Here is a 17,985-nt window from a genome sequence, read left to right as displayed (position 1 = left end):
TATCTTGCCATAAGAAACCCGTACGGAACAGACGTCATGGTTCACAGAGAGAAAAACTCCACTGGTCGAAAAAGCACGAGAGTTCAAGATGAAATGAAAATCTAAATGGATGAGGACACCATGAATATAGTGCTGATGCATTATTGCCCTGCTAAACCTTTTAACCAGTGAATATTTTTTTAAAAAACTGAGTATAAGTACGAGTACATTTTTCTACACCTATATTCGTCAATTCTGATACCAATGCTAATAGCAAAATGAGTAACCTACATAGTACTCAGGAATCAGAGGTATTCTTTATAACATTTATACATGATTTGGGGGGTTTGTCCTTGTCTTTATATAGCGTCTAAAGCTGAGTGGTTGTTGATTAGAAAAGCTTTTCAAGTCCATTTGAGAAATGGTTGTGTTTTTTTGGAGCTTGACTTGACTTATGAATGACATAGAATTACATACCTGAATTTAATTGTTTCTTCTAGTGCATAAAAACACATGACTAAGTAGGCTGCTATTTGGATCCCATGGGCATGAACAAATGTCAGAGTAAATGACACATTTTTGGAAATGTCATATGGTGAAATTGCTTTATGATCAACGAATAATGATGGCTATGCCTTTGGGTAAATGGTCATGCAGGAACAGCAGGCACCATGGCTGATTCTGTAACACATGGCGATGCATAAAAGATGGAGTTCATAACTAGACATAACTAGGGCGATATTTACAGCGTATTTCTTATCTTCATTATAGACCAGAAGTATGTGATATACTCTAATAAAAAAAGAGATCGGACGACATTGATGTGGAATCTCGGCCCTGCTGTCTCGTTACAGGACTTTTATTTGAACGAGATCATTTGGTTTATGTTTAGCGCAGATGCCTGTTGCTTGGTAACCAGTTCAGAGTCACAGATTATTAAATGATCTGCGTGCATTTTTTTTTTTTAGTCTTTCATTACATTTCCAAAGACACTGACTGATTCTGCATAGACTTTCGTCGTCTTTTCTATGCATCAATTTTACGAAGATGAATACCCACAGTATCTAAAGTGGCCCATTGATATTCGAGTCAGACGGAGGAAAGTGACGGGAGGAACGATTTAGGATTGGCCGTGCATTAGCGAACAGAATAAACCTAATCAGACCGGCATCGTTGACATGCTAATTAGAGTTGCATAACATTATTGACGTTTATGAGAAGGAAACATGTCTTCTCTACATTAGCAGTCTGCAGGCAATTACATAATCATAATCATCACCAGTTTAGCTGATGCCTTTCAAATATCGATTGCCTTGTTACGAACGAACTCAAAGGAGCGGAGAGGAAAAGTCGTATGATGAATGCTCTCTGATGACATAGTAAATCATTTCTGAAAGATCTTCAGCTCACACTGCCAAATCTCTTCTCCATGCATGCCATTCGTGCTAAACCGATGGCTTGGGCTTTGCTTTCTTCATTGGCGAGCACTGAAAGAGACTCACGTCAGAGCTTTGCACAAAGCCGAGTAGATAACGTTATCAATCCTGTTTCACTCCGGCTATTAATTTATTCTAGTGTTCACTCTGCTGCATCAGTTTGTGTACCGGAGATATCTGAGCCAGTGTTAACTAGCACAACCATGGTCAGATATATTTCGCAAGCCAATCCTTAATACATTCCACTCAACTCAAGTCAGTTCAAGCTGTGCAAAACACTTTTTAAAGGGATTTAAATTATCCAGATTGCTTTTGCTACAATACACTTGTGTAACATTCAGGCCCACCACAGTACTCTGCTTAGTTGATGTAATCTGCTGGAAACATTCTCCCATTCTCCCATTCTGTTGCAGAGACTACATGGGAACGGCCTTCCAGTGTCCCTGGGACGCCCAGAACATTAGTGCGACACAAGAACTCCTTACCAACAGGTGAGTCTGCTTTCCTTACAAAACGACTCTTTTCATGTTTTAGATGATGGTTCCCACATTTGCTAGCTGGACAATTACTTTCATTTGTAACTTGGCAGGAGCTGCATTTTGGTCAGCTTTAAATTCATAAAGATTGACCCTGACACTGACAAGTCTGCAGTGTATAAAAACACCAGCATGTTGTGGGCTGAAGTATTTTTATCTTTACCTTGCCCTGAATTTAACAGGAACGCCTGTGGTAAACGTTAAGCTGTGGTATGAACCTTAGCAACTTGTTCAGTAGCAGGTGATTCCCTTGCAGTCAAGAACAGGACGCTGATGTCATGGATTGCCCTGCAATCGGCTGAAAACCAGGTTTAAGAGAGCAGGAACACTCAAAAATAAACATTACACACAATGACTAAAGTATTCCATGTCAAACTATTTTTTCCCTTAAACGCATTTGTGGCAAAATTATTGATACTAAAGAGTAATTTAAGTAAGTTCTGTAAAATCCATCACCATTGGGGAAATTAAAGATATTTGCTGAAATGCAAAAATAAGCTATTGCATACAATTAAGCACCTTTGGGACCATTGAATTCCCAGCCAGGTTCCCCTCCAAATCCACACAAAGTGGACTGTATACAAGGATAAACACCTTATACACAAAATAAGGTGTAAAATATGGTGGTGGATCATTGGCTGTTCATTGAAGCTGTTTTGCTGGTGGTTGGCCTTAGGCTTTTCAGAATATTCATAATATCATGACGTACCAGGAAAGCTTAAATCCTGGTTGCCTCTGCCAGGAGGTTAAGTCTCTACCATAAATGTACGTTTCAAAAAGATATGACCTCAAACATGCATTCAAATCATCATTCTGGCTCTAAACCATGTTAAAAGGATGTGTTGTGAATCGAGCAGGACAGTTTATGGAGGAGTGGCCTGAATTCCCTCGACAAATGTCTCCAAATGTTTTGGCTCAAAACTCAAGGATGTTGTTCAGTACAGAGGAAGTTTCTCTAAAAAAATGGTTTTGAAACTAGTGTTTTGCAGAAGAATTGCGCTACTTAAGCAGACTTTAGTTTGAAACGTTTGAAAAATATGGTGTTGAAATAATGCCGCCAGTATCATTGCATGTTTTATTCATTGTCCTGTACCGTATATGTTAAGTTTTGCTCATTTTCATGAAGGCTGCCAGTAATTCTGGAGTTGACTGTATTTATACGTTTTCATGAATAAATGCATCATTTCTGTGATAATAGTAGTGTAATATGTGGTGTAAAATGTAGTGCATTGTATTAACCTTCTTTCCCGCTCATTCTTATTATTCAGCAACCTCCTACACACACTCACCCACACTGTGAGTCCCTAAAGATGGCCGAGGTTTGATTCACACTCTCGATTTTAAACTTCTGCATAAGCTTCTGTGGTCTACCAAACCATGCCATAAATAGAGCCAGCACAGTGACAGGATCATTTCAGCCACATATAGACCTGCTCATCAGTGTACTTTATTAGGAACACTGGACTAATACTTGTAGGACACTTACTCATCTCCCCAACACCCCCCCACCCCCTCACTCCCAGAACAGCCTTAGTTCTTAGCAGCAATACTTCCCACCATCACCTGGTGTTAGAAACATTCCTTTGAGATTCTGGTTCATGTTAACATGATTGCATCACATAATTGCGTCCTATTTATCACCTGTTCTACCTGGAAACTGGGGAGGTAACCGAAGAACACTGAACTCATTGTCGTGTTCATGAAAGCAGTTTGAGACGACTTGTGCTTTGTGACATGCTGCATTATAATGCTGGAAGTACCCATTAGAAGATGGGTAAATTGTGGCCATCAAGGAATTCATGTAGTCAGCAACAATACTCTGTGGCATTCAGATGAGGCTTGATTGGTAGTAAGGGGCCCAATGTGTGCCAAGAAACATTCCCTCCACACCATTACACCACCACCAGCCTGAACTGTTGACACAAGGCAGGTTGGGTCCATGGATTCATGCTGTTGATGACAAATTCTGACACAGCCATCTGTTCACCTTGGCAGAAATGAACATTCATCAGCCCAAGTCACGCTTATCCAATCTTTGACTGTCTAGTTTAGGTGAGCCTGTACCCAGTGTAGAATGTTCTTGGCGGACAGGAGTGAAACCTAGTGTGTTGTCTGCTGTTGTAGCCCATCTGTGTTGTGCATTCTGAGATACTTTTCTGCTCACCACAGTTGTAAAGAGTGTTTATTTGAGTTACTCTAGCCTTCCTATCCACTCTAACCAGTCTTGCCATTCTCATCTGACATCTCTCATCTACTAAGCATTTCCACCTGTAGACCAGGCTCTCACTGGATGTTTTTTTTTTTTTTTCTTTTCACCTCATTCTGTTTAATCTCTTGAGACTGTTCTAAGGGAAATTCCCAGGAGATCAGCAGTTTCTGAAATACTCAAACCCTCCCGCCTGGCATCAAAAACCATTCCACAGTCACAATCACTCTGATCACATTTTCCCCCATTAGGAAATTTGATGTGGACATTAACTGAAGCTCTTGACCTGCTGATTATGATGACGATGATGATGATGATTGGCTAATTGGTTAATGAATGAGCAGGTCTACAGGTGTTCCTAATAAAGTGGCCAGTGAGCGTCTATTTAGAAAGAAGTGAAGGAAATAGGAACCTTTCTTTCCTGTATGTAGTGGGGAGATAATATAATTTACAGGCAATTAAAAATGTTGCAACTGCTGTGCAGAAACTAATGCAATTGAGTCACAGCCCTGAGAGATCAGTGTCACTCGATATAAACGGAGAAAGGAAGCTGTAAATGTGTGCAGGAAGAGGACATCTCTACGTTAAGGACGTCTTATTAGAGGCTTCACCATTCGTGAGCATGTATTGTTGTCTTTATTGACTCACATGATTGAGCATGAGGTTCACCATACACTTGTAAGCGAGTGCTTGTCAGGCACTTTGATTCGTGTGTTGAAATCGGATCAAAAGACTAAAGTCCGTCTCATGTCTGGTTGACCATTCATTGCCGAATTGCCACTGTGTATACCGTGTCCTCTGTGGGGTTTTTGAAAATTAAATAAGGCCCCCTGAGAGGGTGACATTTCTGTTATAATAGAATAGAGCGGCGTGTTATCAAGCACAATCAAAACATGTGCTTTTCTTTCAGTCCTAAAAATACTGACAAGGAAGCTGAAATTGAACTCAGCACAGGAAGATGCCATGAAACTGTTGAGGGAATAAAAATACCACAAACACACACACACAAGAAGGTGCTGCTCAAAACACTTTTGGCGTGACTCATGTTTGGGAGTTGTCATGCCTTCCGTAATGAATATACATATATATTTTGTGCATTTCCTTAGCAACTCTATCAAGACATCACAATCGCCCAGGACATGACCTTTTTCTGAAGTCAAGAGCAACCTGATGATATGAATAGTTAATTTCTTATTTCTGAGCTTGTCAAGCTGACTTTCTTCCACTGTGTCTGTTTCCAGTGAATGGATTTCATGGCAGCAGTGGCCCGTTGCATCAGACAGAGCAGTCACATGTACCAAAACAGAAGGCCAGCACAGATCAACAGGTAGGACTGATCTACAAGATATCTGCTTCTTTATTTAACTTCATAGGCACCATCTTTCTCTGCTTAAGCTGCAACTTGCGAAAGTGGTCTTTCATCAGTCCTCAGAAATATTACGAAATTGTTTCCACATGCGCACACACACAGTAAAAAAAAAAAAAGAAAAAGATTACCTGTGAGGCAGACATTGAAAGCACTAAAGACATGAGTATCTAAACCTCTGGTTTATATGCAGATTATTATAGAACAGGATGACTTGCCTAGCCTTTCCTCCCACACAGTCTTTGTTAGCATTAGCATAACATCCATGGGAAACCTGGTAATAATGTACTGATTCTCGCATTATAATAGCACACTTAGTCCAGTTTTGAGAATTAGGAATGCTTTTGTGTCGTAGTCTATTGCGGTCCACATGAGCACACTATAGGAATATAAAGGAGTATGAAATGTTCAGCACGAAGGCATGTCCAAGATCCTCTATAAATATCTCCAACTTAGACAGGAAGAGACTCAGTGTTGTTATTCTTCCCAAGGGAGGCTTTACCAAAAAAAAAAAAGAAAGAAAACATTTTAAAAAATGTGACGTGGTCTGGGAAAACCCATCCGATGTTGATGCGGCTGAATTCTGGCCAAAAAAGCAAAAAAGACGAAAAAATTTGGCCAATATTGTTTTTTTTTTTTCTGCTTGTAATATAATTTTAATAACTTATGAATATATTTGACCAAAATGATTTCGAGATTTGTATTTACTTTTTACACTCATTTAGAGCTAGGCTTCCCGCAAAGATCACATTCTTTAAGGAGCCAGTTTATAACATGTGGAGGTATAAACAGTCAGTCTGCTTAAAGATGAATCCTTGTTGAGCTAAGTCTGATTTTCTCACACACAGAATGTCACCCTTTGATCAAGTTGCTGATTATCTATGTGCCATAGTGAAACGGACATAAGCCTAATCAATTCAGTCTGTAATCAGATACCAGCTGTCTGTAAAGCTCTAACATCATAGTTGAACTGACATGGAATTTTGTCCCTTTTCACTTTCTGGGGCGTAACCGGGCGTAAATTTACTTGTGGTTGAAATAGATGGACTCATATTTCAGTTCAAGAAAATCTTGAACTGAAATATGAGTCCATCTATTATAGTAGAATATTATAGTTTATAGTATAAACTATACTACTATACTGATTATAGTAGACAGTTAGAAAATTTATTCATGTGTCCCTGGTCCTTGTTTGCTGAATGATCAACTATCAACTAAATCTTACCATAAATCAACATAAGGTACTTTATGCATTAATAGAAGACCAAAAACTGGTTTGAGCCAACATGTCCAGCTGAAAGGATGTGGCTTACAGAGTTTATGAACATAGAATTATTAATAGAATGGTCAATAGCAGCTAAGCCGAACCCAAAACAATTACAGCATGAGTACTATTGAAAGTCTTTCGAATTTAATATTACACTAAGTTGCATATAGTTTATTTTCTATAGGCCCTGTTTACACTAGTGCGTTTTGGGTTCTAAACGGCGCTTTAAAATGAAAACGATCCTCGTCCACACTGGCATTTCCGCTGTGTTTCAGAAACGATCTCCGTCCACACTACACGACTGAAAACGCATGTCACGTGACCGTTCATGCACACTGGGCATGCGGATACAAGTGTAAACAGGAAGTTGATTGCTATTCCAAACCAGCGGTCCATGTAGGGCTAACGCCGCTCGAAATGAGATTTGTTGCCGATCGCTCTAATCGTAGCTCGCCTCTTGCACATCTAGGCAGCTGCAGTATTATAAAATACAGAATCGAACTGCACAATGACTGCTAAGAATGACGACAAAGCCAGCAAAGCTTGTGGTACAGTCTCCGTGTTGATGTGTATACAAATCAGGGAAGGATACGCCATGATCCAGAAGACCCAATCAAGGGGCGAATGTGGGCGAAGCCACGCCTTAGTTTCCAAAAGTCTTCGTTTTGGTCTGTTTACACTGAAACGCGAGCCCGGAGTTTTCAAACTAAAACGGGGTCCAAAAGTCTCCTAGAAAACGCCGGAGTAGTGTAGACAACAGGCATAACCATAGCAACAGTTATGCGTTTTAAAACGGAAACGCACTAGTGTAAACAGGGCCATAGAAGGGTTATCCCAGCCCACCAAACATATTCTTTGAAGGGATACCATAAAACAGTGTTTCCCTAAACTTTGGACTGCTTGGGAATTTTAATGTTTGGATGAAAATGACAGCTTTGTGACAGTTCATCACAGAAACGCCTCATAACAGCCCCTCCTTGTGGTCATCATGGCAGCAATAACAACAACAAAACACATGTGGCAGGACTTTAAAGCACAAGTTGAATTCCTCTTAAGGAGCGACGTTGAAGATGCATAATGTTTCCTCCCCCAGAGTCCTGTGTCCACATCTCCAAGGAAGACAGAGCACAAGACCTCAGTTACGGTGAGTGTTGCGAACAAAAGCGTCAGCAGCTGGATATCTACAGCACACTCCCATAACACCCTGCACAGTACAGAGATAAGCAGCAGCTGCCAAACCAGGACAGAAATCCCACTGAGCAAGTACATCTGGTGGTTTAGCTGCAGTTTCACTTTCTTCAATCTCAACTCGGTTTTTTTAAGTGAATGCGAGGTTGTTTTGATAGTTGTATCAGATTCTGGCAGACAGTGTTTGTGCTGAAACAAATATCTGTTTTTGTGCTCTAGATCTGTGATATGGTTGGAAAAAAATGAAAGTTTGAATAGTCTGCGTATGAAGCGATCGGCGGTGAGCTTGGAACGAGCTCTGTGAGGACTAATCTGTGCTGACTTTCAGCCCAAAGTGGAGGCAAACCACGGGGTGTCAGGGGTAACAGGGGCAGTATATCTTTCTTTTCCATAGGTACAGAGACAGCACTGTTGATTTAAAGCATTTCTTTGGAATGGGCTTGTGGGTGTGTGTTCACTGCAAATTTTACAGGGTCATTCAGGTCAGTGGAGCTGGTTAATTAAATGAGGGTAACATGGGGTTTAAAGACATTTCATAGATTAGTTATGTATCTGTTATTCATCCATTCATTTATTCATTCATTCATTCATTCTTTTTCCTTACACTTTTCAAAGTGGCAGCAAGCTGGTCTGGTCAGTCTATTCTCAGCCATTGATTCCAGGTCTTCCTGGGGGATCTCCAGACACTCCCAATTTCTCCAGCTGTTATTGAGTCTACAATATGGTCTCTTGTCCAATGTGATATGCCTGATACAGCTCCACCAGGAGTCATCTTTTTAAGGTGCCCAAACCACCTCACCTCTTAGTTCAGTGGAGCAGCAATTCTAATGAGGTCTGCCCTATCACAGAGAGTAAGCCCATCAACCCAGTGGAGGAACCTCATTTCCACCACCTCTACTCATGACCTTATTCTTTCATTCAGTATTCACAGCTTGTAACCAGAGGTGATGATAGGGACGTAGATGGAATTGTAAACAGAGAGCTTTGTTCTGTTGTTAGTGTAGACCAATTAGCATTGTTTTGTAGTGTTAGTGTATTTATTTTATATTTTGCACTCACATTTTTTCTCACTGCTGTGTACGTACTATCGTGACAACAACACTGTCAAAACTACGTTTTATGAAAGTTACATAGGAATGACAACAAACCCACTTGAGGTGATTTATATCAGTGGTTCTCAACCCCGGGGGCAGGGGGCGCGGAGAGATCGGAAGGGGGCGCAAATTGTTTTCAAGAAAAAAAAAAACAGACGTCATCATTTGTGTACTCTGTGTATTTTATTGCTTTTCAAATAGAATGTGTATAAATGAAAAACCCCGCGTTCCCTCAACCTCTGTATTTTCTTTTTGCTGGAGAGAGGTGGAGCTTATCCTGCCATTTATCTAGCTGTCACTTAGTGACTTTTCAGACCCCTTTAGCGACTTTCTTTTTTGCAAAAAAAAAAAAAAGCATCTAACAACAAATCTAGCGACTTTTTGGACAAACCTTAGCAAGTTTCCGAATGTCGGCAGTACTGTCCTGCAAGCCTGAGGTCTTGCTTTCCCGCTGCACCCACACCTCTCTCTGCATCTGCTCTGTTCAGTGAGAGGCCGAGAGCCGGAGATTTAACAACGTCATGGACAACGAGACGCGCCCTTCGTCCCAATTTACATCATCCGTATGCAAATTTTTTTAGAACGCAAGACGAATGGAATAATGATAATAAGTCTTTATTGGTCTCAAATATTGGTCACATATATTGGTCACATATATTGGTCACATATGGGGCAGCTGGGGCTCAGGTGGTAGAGCGGGTTGTCCACTAATCGTAGGGTTGGCGGTTCGATTCCCGGTCCACATGACTCCACATGACTCCACATGCCTAAGTGTCCTTGGGCAAGATGCTGAACCCAAAGTTGCTCCCGATGGCAAGTTAGCACCTTGCATGGCAGCTCTGCTACCAGTGTGTGTGAGTGTGTGTGTTAATGGGTGACTGAGACACAGTGTAAAGCACTTTGGATAAAAGCGCTATATAAGTGCACCATTTACCATATACATTACAGCATAGTGAAATTCTTTTCTTCACATACCCCAGCATAGTCCCCCAAGCCTCCCCTATCAAGTGGTACCCCCACCCCCATAAGTATTATGATTATCTATATTCTGTATAAAATTTTATCTATATATGACCTAATATACAATCTGTTTTTGATAGATAGATAGATAGATAGATAGATAGATAGATAGATAGATAGATAGATAGATATTTTTTATTTTGTGTTTTTGACAAGGGGGTGCCACTTGATAGGGGAGGCTTTGGGGGGGGCTTTAGTTACAACAGGTTGAGAAGTTCTGAATTATTTATATTATGCAGTTTAACTCCTGACAATGAAAGGCCTGTCACAAAATTTTGACTACTGACTATTTGTCTTAATTAAAGTCTTAAGTAAATTCTCTGGTCTTTTGCTGTTGGTCTTACAACACATTAATAGTGTAATAATGCACATACATATGACAAAGAGCTTCTACAAACAATAGCAACAATATAAAACTTTTTATTAAAATAAACACATTAGTTACTGAAGAATAAACAGTATAGTATGATTATAGCTATCTGTATAATTCTATAAACTAAACAAAATGCAGTTTTACAAAGGGTCCATAGATCCAAGGCTTTAATTTTAGTGTATTGATGAACTCACTGAGATTAAACATTGTGTTTGCGAATACATTGTGCTTGACTAACAGTTCTCACTGATAGCTAACAGTTGGATTTTACAATCATGTTTCCATATAAGTAAATCAGAATCAACTCAAGTAATTACAATCCTCTTAGATTTCTTGACAATGTAATAATTGTGACAGGCTTTAACAGGGAAGTTATTTCCTCGACGCATTAGCTAATATTCTCCTTAACGTAAACTTTAGCAATACACGAATATACAAGTAAAAGATCAGTCAAAGGCTTGACGTCATCTGCTACATGTGTAATCACAAGTTTCTCTGAACGCTCGAGTTTTGTTTAAATGCAGTAATAAAAAAGGGAACTGATTCCATGAGAGGAGTTGCTCTAAAGCTTCTCTGATGTCACGATAGAGAGCTCAAAAAGCGTAGGACTCAAGTAAGCAAAATGTCAACTAGAGGGAAATAAGACATCGGTTTCCTTTGAAAAAAGCCAGCATGATTCTACTCATGAGACCTGTAGAGTTCAGAAGGAACCAACATCATGGACTGATGACTTTGTCATTTATAAGTGTCCGGGCCAGTAGGAGCTGATGAGGGAAATTTGAAACCGTTTAGAACGTGTTCAAGCAAGTTTACTTGACAGCATTTTCAGCTGATCCTGAGATTTTATGTGATAATATGCATCTCCAGGTTGGGTTAAAATACAGTGTTAAAGTGCAAAAGCTGCCTAAACCTTCTCCATAGACTCAGTGATTTTTACACTTTAGTGTTTGATTTGCAACTAATTTGGTCTCATACAATACGTCAGTCTGAGTCAGTGCCACGGGATTGTGTGACTCAGTGACATGAATTTAAAGCAGAACCTTTTGTGAGTCCTTTTTGCATTTGACAAATTACGTGTATGAAATCGTCTCAAATGCAAATGAGATTTTTGTGTGTTTTTCTGTGATTAATTCTGTCTTGAAATCACTCGCATGAGATAAGGGGACTGTGTTAAACCGAACACTGAGAAACAGAAAATCATCAATAAAGACGATTCAAAAAGTGTCTGTTTTCTCACATCGCATGTCTGTCAGCTTTGAAACTCACTGCATGCTATGAAATGTAACACATTTCAGTGGCGTGACTTCTGGTACGGTGTTGCAGTTCTTTATTTGTTTTTCCCTGCTAGTCTGCAAAATGCCACTGAAAAAGTTCTGGGTTTCACTTGAGGATACCTGCAGACACCATGCTTTCAATCATTTCTTTTGACATGTTCTGACTGACAGATATGATGGGCCTAGGCTAAGTGTGTGATCCTCTTGTTCAAGGTTGAGCAGACTGAGGACTTTGATAAGCAGCTTGTCATGTTGTTTTGGAGAGCTCTGAGAGCCCATCGTTGCTAGCTTATTCACTCTCTTCTCAGCAAAGTTGCCTGGGAGTTAATGTTAAGACAGATAAAGCTCCTATTGTGAGGCCACAGATCCCTGGGCCTAACTCATCAGGGTGCCTAGTGTGGAATGCTGGGAGGATTAGACAGACATTACCGAATGTCTCTGTGCTCCTGGGGTTGTTCAAGTTGTTTTCCAAGACGATATATTTATTTTTATGACTTAAACAAAGCTCAGATCACATTTTAGGAGCCACCCATGCATTCGAGGTATTCCACAGGGCTCAGTGACTTTTCCCTCAAAAGTTTTTGAAAGAGTTCGCAAGAGTTTTATGAGCAGTTTGAGACATACTGCTAGTGTTAAGATGTACACAGCATAGCACACACAGACCAGGGTTTTAGTGATGTATGGATTTTCCAACATGTGAAATCACTGCACAATTCTTATTTTTTTACTAATTGTTGTAGTGAAGGTTTACAGTCATGGTTGAATTTTACTAGTTGTACTTAGTTGTACTCAAGGCCTATCCAAGAAAGGTCTTAATTGTATTAAATAGTGCGGATTTAATACAATATTCCGAAGAATTTCCAAGAAGCTTATTGCTTCAAGTATTCAAAATAATGCAAGAAAAAAAAACAATCTTATGGGTTAAAAATGCAAGTTAAATAAACTCTAAGAGCCCAAATAATGTGGCTAATTTGCATGTGCAAGGGGATAAATTGCGCATGCAAAAAGTGGCCGTGTTGCAGAAGATTAACAAAGAGTAATTGTGTGAATTACATCACATGCAAAGTAGAGGGAGGAAATAATATGTAAATAAGTTTTTTGTGTGTATTATTTGTTCTCGAGAGCTCCTGGAAGTGTAAAAATAAAAGAAAATAGAACTTGACGTAATTACCAGTGTGATGTCGTTTAAAGGCTGTGCGATGTGTCAGAAAATACGAAAACCCTTTCACAGTGTCTATTTAAACGTTGTTGGCTTCAGAGCTGTGAATGTGCAGCGAATATTCATTCATTCATCTTCAGTAAGTGCTTTATTCTGGTCAGTGTTGTGGTAAATACGGGGAGAAAGAGATAGGAATACACCCGTGATGGGATGCCAGGCACTAGGGCCAATCCAGGATGTTGTTTGGAGTTGGGAGAAAACCAGTGCACCTGGAGGATATCAGCATGAACACGTGGAGACCACGTGAAACTCTGCAAGACAGTAGCCTGGAGTCAGGATCGATCCGAGGACCCTGGAGCTGTGAGGCGGCCCCATTAGGTTTGCACCATGCAGCGAATATCTTATTCCACTGAAATCCAACATTTTAAGAAACCTTCTGATCATTTTGACCAAACGATGTATAATCTTGATCAGCTTTTATTATTAAAACATACTGAGAGGTATAATTCTGGCATCATTTAGCAGAAACGGACTAAGACAAATATAATACCTGCTCTTCTTCAGCCATATGGATTTTCAAGAACAAATACCGTCCATACCTCTAAGGCTTATTAAATCACTGTGTATATGCCAGATTAACATATTTGCATTGACACCACACTGTATTTTGCAGTTTTAGGTAGAAACATGCCAAAATAAATATTCAGCACATGCTTTGCTGTGGCTTATCAAGTTTGCATGTTTATTTGTTTGTTTGTTTTTTTTTTTTACACACGTAAACCTTTTCGTAAATCAGGACCTTAGATTTAAGAGCTATAACTTAATCTCTGAGAAAAGAAAATGTGCAGATTGTTAATATGTAAGCAGTCTAGACATGGCCAGGTGCCTTGCAGATGTTTTTGCTCTGTTTAGCGCTCTGCTGAGACAGGGAGCTGCAAGCTGCTGTTAGACACGCAGTGAGAAGCCCATCTGTTATTAGTCAGTCTTGCTGTCACAACTGTGTGCCGTATTCAACCTGAGAACGGAACTCATTGTCATAAGATGCAGAATAAACAAAACAAATTTAGCCTCAGAGGCGGACAACGGGCACTGCAAAGCCCGTCTGAGGAAGGTGTTGATTAATGATGCTCATTCACTGTGTGCGGTTGATTTATGTAGAACTTATGAAGCTCATTAGATAACGTTCACATGTAGAAGGAACTGGACCTGGAGCATTAAATGTTGTTAATTGCACAGCCAAGCAGCATCTGCATGGAGCTGTGCTGATTACTAGCTGCATTTACACACTGTGTACGTTTTCACATTTTGTTTTCGAAAGGGACGGCAGATTTAAAGGAGGAACGCTCCTTGTGTATCTCTTGTGGTATAGTGCAGGAAGGCCACGTGATTGCCGCGTGGGTACGGCTCGATATACAACGCCCACATAGAGATGCATGGTGGCCATGAGTGTAAAGAAATCTCACGGGAAGAAAGCACACATACATGTTTAACGATTCTAAATGGCTAAAATCGCTCATCAGGTGCTGAAAATCCTGCTGCAGATGGTGTCAACATGGCCCTATGGGTCAGCATGTACGTGATTTCTCTCTTTCTTCTCGGCACAGAGCTGGTTCACAGTTCACTAGAGCAACTAGTACTCAGTTATGTTTACAGGATAGAAAACACTCAGGGGGAAAAAGATTGGACATGCGGTCGTTTGATAGTATGTCGCCGTTCTTTAGGTCCAGAATACAAACTAATCCTGGCACATGGAACGGCAACATGTTTTCAACCACAGCTGGGAAATCAAACATTGTGTGCAAGGTCATTGTTTGCAGTGGTGGAAATGAAGTGAAACTCTGTAGACCTGTTATATCGCAGTCTCTTTGAGCTGATGGTTAAGCTGACAAAACATGATGGGGCATGCTGTTATCGGAAAGGATCCATGCCATGGTGTGTGATAGCGCTCGGATTGTTTTCCTGTAACAGCACATCCTCGTGTGTTTATTCCTCGTATGCTACAGTGATTTAGCAGTGGTGATTAATTTTATTAATCAATGACATATTGAGCTTTTAAAAAATATATATTTATAGTTACATTTAATGTTAACAAGTTAGCTCCTTAAGTTATCACTTACATAGTCGTTGAGCAGTTATAAACAGTGGTTCCCTCGCTTACCTCTCTTTTTTCTCTGTTGTAGTTAAAAAGACAAAGAAACACAGCTTGTCATGCTACTCACACACACTCCTTCCATAAATGCTAAATAAATATTCACCATATCACTGATTATACGTTTTTCGTTGTAAATAACAACATTTTTCAGTCTGATTATGATTAGGTTTAGATTATCCACCTAATCCCTGTGGACGAGCTGTTACTATAGAAACAATGACGTATAAGAATGAGCACGTTAATATAGATCTATCATTTTAATTACCAGTCAAAGCTTCTGTTATAGAAAATTAATCCAGGCTTCGGATTTGAGTGTCCTACAGTGCTGTGGTGTAACTACACAATAATCTCTAAATGTGGGCTCATGGTGGCTTAGTGGTTAGCACGTTCACCTCATGCCTCCAGGGTCGGGGGTCCGATTCCCACCGTGACCCTGTGTGTGCATGTTCTCCCCGTGCTGCGGGGGTTTCCTCCGGGTACTCCGGTTTCCTCCCCCAGTCCAAAGACATGCGTGGTAGGCTGACTGGCATGTCCAAAGTGTCCGTAGTGTATGAATGGGTGTGTGAGTGTGCCCTGCGGATGTCCAGGGTGTACCCCGCCTTGTTCCCTGGGATAGGCTCCAGGTTTCCCCGTGACCCTGAAAAGGATTAAAGCGGTATAGAAGATGGATGGATGGATGGATAATCTTTTGTTATGTACAGCAAATCCACAGCACCGCCCTTACTTGACTGTTCTAACGTGATGTGTCTGTCTGATTCTCTTTCTCAGCAAATCAACTGCGTGACGTTCCCCCTCCTGTTACACACCACCGAACAGCAACTGCTCAAACCAAATGAATGGAGCTACTGCGATTATTTTTGGGTAAGGGTACAGCAGTGACAAGAATTCCGAGTTGGATCATCTTGAGGTTTTCTTGCACATACATATAGAAAACTAATAATACAAATTTGTCCATAGGTATATGATAGAAAATGCTCGAGTCATGCCATAGTGCATTAAGTTGTCCATGGCTAGTCGTGTGTCTTTTTTTATCCAATTTTATTTTCACTCTCAGAACCGAACGCAAAATCAAGCAAACTCCGCAATATCCGGAGGAACTTGCAATTTTTCAACACTACCGCAGATTTTCCGCAGATTTCGGCCAAGACGCGTCATGTGACTTTATCACATCGCGCATTCAGCCAAAGCCCTCTTCGATTCACAGGCGTCGAACATGATTATAGCTAAAAAGTCCCATTTACTGACAAACATCACTGTGAAAGACAATTTTGTGCGATTGCAATTTGGCCAATTCAAGTCATTTACCGCAATAAAGCATAAAAAACTCAGCAGGTTGCATCGCGATTTTTTTTAAAGCCTCAGCAAAATCAAGCATTTTTGGCCGCAGTAGTGTTCACTTATCATGTTACATCCATGTAAAATAGTAGTTCCCTCACCAGCAACTGCTACTCTCTTTCTCTGCTGCTTGATCAAATCTCTTCCTCTCTCTCTCCCTCTCCCTCTCTCTCTCTCTCAAAAATGCAGCCTGTCATTTTACCTAAAGAAAAAAAAAGAAAAGCTCCTCTGTCCTGAAGACTTCCCCGTGCTGGGAAACTTTGCAAAGCACCATGACTCCATAAATATATGTTTCCTAAGAAAAAAAATTCGCCACCTCAATGATTTTACATTTCAATTTGTTAATCAATAACATTTTGAAATCTGTTTATTATTAGTCTTAGGGACTATTATTATGGGGAGCGTTCGTGATACAGGTCCTTGTGTATGAGCAGTTACTATAGAAACGAAAAGGTGATCGAAAGAGCGCTCTAATATTAACCTATCGTTAATGCTACAGCTGGAACTACTGTCCTATCCGTGCTGCTATAAAAAAAAAATAATAATAAAAATGCACACCTTCTCAGATCAGGTTTGAGAATTCAGCTGCACTGTGTTATAAATATCAGTGTATATACACCTTATCTTAGATTCCTTTTAGATGCCACTGTTGTAATTGTACGGCTTCAGGAGGTAAAAGCATATTAATATTTAGGTCACAGAGTCTCTGCAGATTCCTACCTTAAGAATCTGCGAAGAAAGTTCCAAGCAGGACAAAACATTGTTTCCGTCACAGCGCTCCTGCTGATTTTATTTGACAGTGTGGTTCTCGGCATGTTTACCAGCGCTCGTGTTTTGTCTTCTGTTGCAGGCAGACAAAAAAGACCCACAGGGGAATGCCAGCATCACAGGCTTTGAGGTCTTACTGCAGAAACAGTTGAAGGGGAAACAGATGCAGAAGGAGATGGCTGACTTTATGAGAGAAAGGTAGATCAAATCTCACAGCCTTGCTTCAGTCCATGTACAGTTGGAACTGGAGGCCACTGCTCATGAGGAATGGGCTAAGATTCCTAGTGAACGCTGCCAGAAGCTATGCATCTCGTTTGCAGCAGGTCATAACAGCAAAATGGTGCACTACTAAGTACTAAAGATGCTTGCCATGAAGGGGTTGAATAATTTTGAGAGTGGAGAAGTCATTATAAGTTGCATTTTCAGTTGAATTTGGGGAAACCGCTTGAAGCGTTCGTTGTGTTGAGCTATTTCAGTTGCTTTTGTTTGATTTGTTCATTTTTATAGGAATAAGTGAACGCCTCATACAATGAATTATGATCGAATTCCATGTTGTTTTGTCGCACAACTGTGTGATACCGTAAAGATATTTCATCTGGGTAGTATAAGTCGTCAGAATTCTCTGTAGAACCAGGGTTGTGTAACAACAGTTCTGCTCTTTTGTTGCCATGAAAACCACAACAGTAACAAGCACCACATGACGTTTCCTCTATTTCATTAAGGACAGACGTTCAAGTTCTGCAAACTCTCGACAGAAAACGAGTCGTTTTGGGGTTTTTTTTTTGCTTTTCAAAAATGGGAAACCCTCCTGCTGAGTGGACAGTTATGCAAT

The 17,985-nt window shown here is 40.3% G+C and overlaps 1 protein-coding gene across 2 annotated transcripts in view; it reads left to right on the top strand.

The window, feature by feature from the left end:
* Nucleotides 1-17,985, top strand: part of LOC108274021 (growth arrest-specific protein 7) — a 46,008-nt gene that overhangs the window by 13,832 nt on the left and 14,191 nt on the right. Inside the window, exons 3-7 of one of the 2 annotated variants that reach the window (XM_017483792.3) lie at nt 1,829-1,906; nt 5,399-5,484; nt 7,884-7,934; nt 15,819-15,911; nt 17,236-17,351. In XM_017483792.3, coding sequence (XP_017339281.1) covers nt 1,829-1,906; nt 5,399-5,484; nt 7,884-7,934; nt 15,819-15,911; nt 17,236-17,351 — 424 coding nt within the window. The remainder of the gene's footprint in view (nt 1-1,828; nt 1,907-5,398; nt 5,485-7,883; nt 7,935-15,818; nt 15,912-17,235; nt 17,352-17,985) is intronic. The other variant, XM_017483793.3, reaches the window with a different exon arrangement.

The sequence above is a fragment of the Ictalurus punctatus genome, chromosome 13 (assembly GCF_001660625.3).
Source record: "Ictalurus punctatus breed USDA103 chromosome 13, Coco_2.0, whole genome shotgun sequence".
NCBI classification, from domain to species: Eukaryota; Metazoa; Chordata; class Actinopteri; order Siluriformes; family Ictaluridae; genus Ictalurus; species Ictalurus punctatus.
This window is presented reverse-complemented; position numbering and strand designations above follow the sequence as displayed.